Source organism: Tursiops truncatus, chromosome 12 (assembly GCF_011762595.2).
Source record: "Tursiops truncatus isolate mTurTru1 chromosome 12, mTurTru1.mat.Y, whole genome shotgun sequence".
In the NCBI taxonomy this organism is placed as follows: Eukaryota; Metazoa; Chordata; class Mammalia; order Artiodactyla; family Delphinidae; genus Tursiops; species Tursiops truncatus.
In genome coordinates, this window is record NC_047045.1 from 17,037,540 (window position 1) to 17,044,544 (window position 7,005).

The 7,005-nt window shown below is 44.6% G+C and overlaps 1 protein-coding gene across 1 annotated transcript; it reads left to right on the forward strand.

Moving 5' to 3' along the window:
- Positions 1-5,729: 5,729 nt before the first annotated feature.
- Positions 5,730-6,671, forward strand: LOC101339508 (GTP-binding nuclear protein Ran). Its single transcript, XM_004327210.4, has one exon. It carries the CDS (start codon positions 5,788-5,790, stop codon positions 6,436-6,438), a length of 651 nt encoding a protein of 216 aa, XP_004327258.2. The 5' UTR covers positions 5,730-5,787; the 3' UTR covers positions 6,439-6,671.
- Positions 6,672-7,005: the final 334 nt, after the last annotated feature.

The window sequence follows — 7,005 nt, forward strand, 5'->3', positions numbered from 1 at the left end:
AATCAGCGAGCTTATGAATTAGAAAAAGCATCAGTTCAAATTTCCTAGTATATGATCCAGCAATTCTTGTGTGTGAACTTACATGTATCCCACCTTTTCTTTAAATTCAATCACTGTCCTAGTACATAGGTAGACAGCAAAGAAACAAAACAAAATTCACGCCCACCGAGAATGCTCTTCTGACTTCAGTATCCCAGACCGTAGGTCCACTGAGACTTTGCTAGCCTTTCAGAATCGTGAATATTTGAGTAAAATTACTTTATTGTTAACAGTCAAAACCTCAAGTTATTCCTTTCCGTGCCTTAACAAATAGCATCAAGGAACTTGCATTAATATTCCATTGAAGTCAGTCAGACACCAAATCTGATTATATTCATTTTTAAATTACCTTCACTTCAAGGAATGATTTGTTGAAATTTCATTGTCTCTGTGGTTTTATAAATTACCCTAGGAAATGGTGCCTCACGAATTTCTGCGATTCTTAATAAATTTACATGATTAATGCCTATTAAAGGTTATTAAGAACTTAGCATGATAAATATTAAATGTCCATTGTGGTAATTATTAGCTGTTATTCAGAGTCATTCTTGCAATGAAAGATACTGTGAAAGATCTCTGGAGGGAAACAAAAATGTCAAAGACAGGCCTGCCTTTTCATAGAAGCCTTGAGTTTCAACTTCTGACTTTCACTGAAGAGTTTTCCAACCCCGGCCCCGCCAGTGGAAGGGTATGTATGGAGCAGAGCTTAGCAGAGTCAACAGGCAGCCTCTTTGGGTGTTTCGCGGTTTTTGTTTTGATTTGGTTTGTTTTTCCTGTGTTCAAGCTTCACTATTCCAAGACTTAAGTAGAGACCTTAAGACAAAAATGAGAGGGAAGGATATTCTTTGCCTGTGAATTCTCTTAGACGATGAAAATCCATTTCAAAGATACAAGAGAGGGCTTCCCTGGTGGCGCAGTGGTTGAGAGTCCGCCTGCCGATGCAGGGGACGCGGGTTCGTGCCCCGGTCCGGGAAGATCCCACATGCCGCGGAGCGGCTGGGCCCGTGAGCCATGACCGCTGAGCCTGCGCGTCCGGAGCCTGTGCTCCGCAACGGGAGAGGCCACAACAGTGAGAGGCCCACGTACCGCAAAAAACAAACAAACAAACAAACAAAAAAGGATACAAGAGAAACAATACTGGCATGTTTTTTTTACTTTTATTGAATTATAATTGATTTACAATGTTGTGTTAACTTCAGCTGTATAGCAAAGTGATTCAGTTATACATATGTATATATACATTCTTTTTTTTATATTCTTTTCCATTATGGTTTATCACAGGATATTGAGTATAGTTCCTTGTGCTATACAGTAGGACCTTGTTGTTTATCCACCTTGTATGTAATAGTTTGCATCTGTTAATCCCAAACTTCCAGTCTTCCCTCCCCCATCCCCCTCCCCCTTGACAATCACAAGTCTGTTCTCTATGTCTGTGAGTCTGTTTCTGCTTTGTAAATAAGTTCATTTATGTCATATTTTAGATTCCACATATAAGTGGTATCATATGGTACTTGTCTTTCTCTTTCTGACTTACTTCACTTAGTGTGATAATCTCTAGGTCCATCCATGTTGCTGCAAATGGCATTATTTCATTCTTTTTTATGGCTGAGTAATATTCCATTTTGTGTGTGTGTGTGTGTGTGTGTGTGTGTGTGTGTGTGTGTGTGTATAATATATATTATATATATCACATCTTCTTTATCCATTTCTATGTTGATGGACATTTAGGTTGTTTCCATGTCTTGGCTATTTTAAATAGTGCTGTGAACATAGGGGTGCATGTATCTTTTCGAATTATAGTTTTGTCCAGATATATGCCCAGGAGTGGGATTGCTGGATTGTATGGTAGCTCTATTTTTAGTTTTTTGAGGAACTTCCATACTATTCTCCATGTGGCTGCACCAGTTTCCATTCCCACCAGCAGTGTAGGAGGGTTCCCTTCTCTCCACAGCCTCTCCAGCATTTCTTATTTGTAGACTTTTTAATGTTGGCCATTCTGACAGCAACACTGGCACATTAATAAATTAATAGTACAGTCCTTCTTGTGCTCCCTTGAATTTCAAAAACCCTGTCCTTCTAAAGTTCAGAGTGCTAAGCAGACAGCCAGTTTACTTCAAGAGGCTCAGACAAACAGTGGAATTGCTCAGGCTGCCTGCAAAGTCAGCAAGCAGAAGGAAACCATGGAGCCAGAAAGGAAAGACAGGGATTTTTTTTTGCTGCTCGTTTAGTAACATTTCAAGGTGGTGATGTGGAGAAGAGTGTGGAGCACGTTGTCTGAAATGATGAACTGAGTCTAAGCCTTCCTCAGAACTTACCCAACATCTTAAGCCAAGTTTGCCCGGGTTGAGTCCATTTAAGGAAACTGGTGATCACATCTCTTTCATTCAGAAGAGAACATGTAACTTAGAGCCAACCAGGAAGTGTCAAGGACAAGGCTTCAATAAAGAGATATTTTCAAAATCATTGTTCCTAAGATCATATTAGACACATGTTCTCATAATATCATCTTGACAAGGACATGAAATGAAAGGGCAGATGTCAGAGGAGGAAGTAAAGTAACTTTACTGGAACCTGGGACTTGGTTCATAGCCACTGCAATTGGGCTGCCCCACAACTCCTTATCTCACTTCCCTCCTCCTGAGTGTTCAAAATAGGAATCCAATCCAAGGTCAGAATGTTCTGAGTTTTTGTTCCAAAGGAAGAGTCCAGCTTCTGTGTTGCTTTCTGGGAAGGTGTTTTCAGGGAAACTTTTTCTCTTCCCGGCATCACTCACTTCCAAGAGCCTGAGGTTGGGCATTGGATGTTGGTTTATACTGAACACGAAACCAGAACTAGCTCAGCATCATGACAGAGAAAAATCATAAGCTCCTTGGGAGAAATTTGAGAAACACGTTGTAGATTCAAAAGTTCATTTCTAAGACATCCTTGGGAACTCAGAATGCATTTTCCCGTAGGAAATGTTAGGTCAGCCCACCACAGCCAGCAGCACTCATCACATAGCAAAAAGAGTGCTGTGCTAACAGCATTCTAGAGCCTAATGGGCACTGCTTCTGAGAGAGCACATCGCAAGTCTCAAATAGGTCTACCAGAACCACAGCACTCTCGCTTTCCCCGGTTCAGTGGCAAGATCTTCCCCCATCTCCTAGCTCCAATCTGGCGCCAGTGAGCCACAGGAGGTCTCCTCACAGCATGTGGCAAAGCAGTCCCAGCAAAGGCTGGTGTGGGGGTGCAAGGCCCAAGGGGGAAATGGAGGATGTGAGCGCCTCCAGATTTGAGAAGTACAGAGCCATGCCCCAGTGAGATCATCAACTGGGATTCTGTAGGAACAGTCACCACTGAGTCTGGTGGGGCAGGAAGAGGGTTTAGGTGGGGGGTTGTGTAAAGAACCAGATTGGGAAGGGACGTCGAGCCAGATAGGAGCAGAGGTTTTAAGGGAGGTAATTTTCCTGGTAATGGTTTCATCGGGTGTTCCTTTGGAAGCCCAAGGAGAAGAGCAGCAATGGAGATTTTCTGTTGTCATCTTCACTGGTGGAGGCCCCTTTAAATGAACCTTACTTATCTGCAGTGCAGATCCACAACTCACCTGGGCCTCCCCCACCCCCCAGGGACTGCCTCAGACCCAGCTCACATGACTGTATCCTTGACCTTCTGTCCCATGGGACATCTGATCTCAACACAGTGTCAGCATTTATCCTTCAGTGCAAGCACTAGGGGGCAGGTCAGAGATGCTTCTGCTTTTGGAGCTGGCTAGGCCTTGGTTGATTTGTAAGAACACATTCTAGAACCAAACCCTTATATCTCTGTGGCCAGGACAGTGCAAAGGTTTCTCTCTTTCTCCTCTCAAATACCAAAGACCCACTATGTGCTAGACTTACTTTGGTCTTGAAGAAACAAGAATAAATGCTAATGGTGGTTGCGTGGAATGTTCGGTGACAACACACTTGAACACAATGGGGTATATTAGAAGCAGTTGGAATCTAACCTATTGGACCAAAAGGAGGAAATGAGTAATTCTTCCTATGCGTGTGTTAAAGAGACCTAAAACAGTGGAGAGCTAGAGTGGGAGCCTGTCAGGCAGCCATAGTGAGTGCAAACAAGCATAACCACCTTTGGCGAACCAAGGGTATGAGTCTAGGTTATCCTGCAGCCACCAAGATCAAAGTAATCCCAATTCCTCACTTCATTTGGACTCTTTGCCAACTAATCTAAACAGATTCACCCATATGCGCATGCATGCCGCCTCTGAGCCATGGGACTTTCCTTTCCACCACCAGCCTACAGATATTTTGGGGATCCCTATGTGAAGGAAACCTGTTCTAGAGAGTGCAGGACCAGAGCAATGGTGGCCAGGATCTGCTGGGCTGACCCCTGACAACTCTGCTGCCTGAGCTTTCTTTTCTGATTGACCCTGACTCTACCGCTTAGGGAGTGTGTGAATTGGGCAGCTTATCTTAACCTCTTGCGGCTCAACTGCCTGGGCTTTACAATGGGGATTTATTGACCTTGCAGGTTTGTTATGAGGGCTAAACTATATAATGCACAGAAGATGCATGGCACACTGTCTGGCAGAAAACGGGCCCTGAAGAGCTGGGAACTGCTCGTTCTATTTGCCTGTTCTCTCTAGAGGCTGCCCTGGGGAAAGAAATACGAAGGCTGCTGGTCCTGTGATTCTCAGAAGTTTCACCCTCACAGCCCACATTCCAGGGGCTGCAGTCAGCCCCTCTTTGGACCCCAGAGAAACATGTGCACTTATGAAATGACCAGTCGAGATTTGGTCCACCAGAGCCTGATACCAGGAGATGTCACCAGATGGGTTCTCCCTTTGCCTGGGAGTCTAGGATTTCCACCGTCTAAACATCCTTCATTGCCAAATGCTGCCACCCTCAGGGCAATGCTCCGTGTAGGTGCCCTGCCCACCGGCCAGAGCCTGGGACACAGCTTTCCTTTCTGTTTCCCACAGGCTGATCTGGCATTTCATCCTGCACCACTTGGGGAGTGTAACAAGGCGAGGGCCGGGGCGGGCTGTCTCTTGGTCACATGCTGCCTCTGGTGTTCCTGCTGGAAAACTTGCCTCTGTCACATCTAGATCCGCAGGGCCATGAGGCGAAGCTTTGGGAAGGAACAGTATGTGAAGATACTAGTCCGTGGAGTATTTTCGCCTCCTTGTGTGTTCTCTTTCCTCACTTCTCTTTCCTCACTTCCAGCAGGCTCAGATCTTATTGTCTCGGGCTAACAGGTGGTAGCTCTGAGTGTGTCTGGAGGATGGAGAAGGGGAAATGCAGCTTGCAGGGCTCCCTGGATTTTGCTTTCTAGAAGTCTCTTTAAGAAAACACATCCAGATGTAGAAAACAAACTTATGGTTACCAGGGGATCGGGGTGGGGGGAGGGATAAATTGGGAGACTGGGATTGACATATACACACTACTATATATAAAATAGATAACTAATAAGGACCTGCTGTATAGCACAGGGAACTCAATACTCTGTAATGGCCTATATGGGAAAAGATTCTAAAAAAAAATTTTAAAAGTGGATATATGTATATGTATAACTGCTTTGCTGTACACCTGAAACTAACACAACATTGTAACTCATCTATACGCCAATAAAAATTTTAAAAAGGAAGTGAGATACCTATCAAAAAACAGAAACCCACATCCGGGCTTTGAAAGAAGTGAGAGGAAGAGGTTGTAAAGAGAATGTCTTGAGTCAGACGGGCGCGGAGACGCTTCTGGAAGCAGCATCGCGATGGCTGCGCAAGGAGAGCCCCAAGTGCAGTTCAAGCTCGTATTGGTTGGTGACGGCGGTACTGGGAAAACTACATTTGTGAAACGCCATCTGACTGGTGAATTTGAGAAGAAGTATGTAGCCACCTTGGGCGTTGAGGTCCATCCCCTTGTGTTGCATACCAACAGGGGACCCATTAAGTTCAACGTATGGGATACAGCTGGCCAGGAGAAATTTGGTGGACTGAGAGATGGCTATTACATCCAAGCTCAGTGTACCATCATAATGTCTGATGTAACATCGAGGGTTACTTACAAGAACGTGCCTAACTGGCATAGAGATCTGGTACGAGTGTGTGAGAACATCCCCATCGCGTTGTGTGGCAACAAAGTGGATATTAAGGACAGAAAGGTTAAGGCAAAGTCGATTGTCTTCCACCAAAAGAAGAATCTTCAGTACTATGACATCTCTGCCAAAAGTAACTACAATTTTGAAAAGCCCTTCCTCTGGCTTGCTAGAAAACCGATCGGAGACCCTAACTCGGAGTTCGTCGCCATGCCTGCTCTCGCCCCAGCAGAGGGGGTCATGGACCCAGTGTTGGCAGCGCAGTACGAGCACGATCTAGAGGTTGTTCAGACAACTGCCCTCCCGGATGAACATGATGACCTGTGAGAAAAGTGAAGCTGGAGCCCAGCGTCAGAAGTCTAGTTTTATAGGCAACTGTCCTGTGATGTCAGTGGTGCAGCATGTTTGCCACTTTATTACATAGCTAAGCAGAACATGTGCTTAATGTTTGGGATGCTGAAGGAGATGAATGGGCTTTGGAGTGAATGTGGCAGTTAAAAAAAACAAACAAACCTTCATTTTTTTGGACCTGCATATTTAGGTGTTTTGGAACACAGTTCTTTCCTCCTTGAGTTTCAAATATAAGACTGCTACAGTCTTATATTCAGTGGTGGAATCTTACTGTCATTCCCATTCCTTTTCGTTTAGAATCAGAATAAAGTTGTATTTCAAATATCTAAAAAAAAAAAAAAAAAAGAGAATGTCTTGAAGAAGTAAGGTTGCCCAGGCTTCCCTCACGCTCTCTGATTTCCCCTCCAAACTGGAAACAGAGACCCCAGGCCAGAGGAGAGGAAGAGAGAAGACAGGGCCTGGGGTGCATGTGCTGGTTTTCTTTTGCTGCATCACACATCCCCACATACCTGGCAGCTTGAAACACTGATCGCAGTTCTATAG

Bases quoted from the DNA above. Each gene is read 5' to 3' on its own strand.
- LOC101339508 (XM_004327210.4), top strand. From the start codon at position 5,788: ATGGCTGCGCAAGGAGAGCCCCAAGTGCAGTTCAAGCTCGTATTGGTT.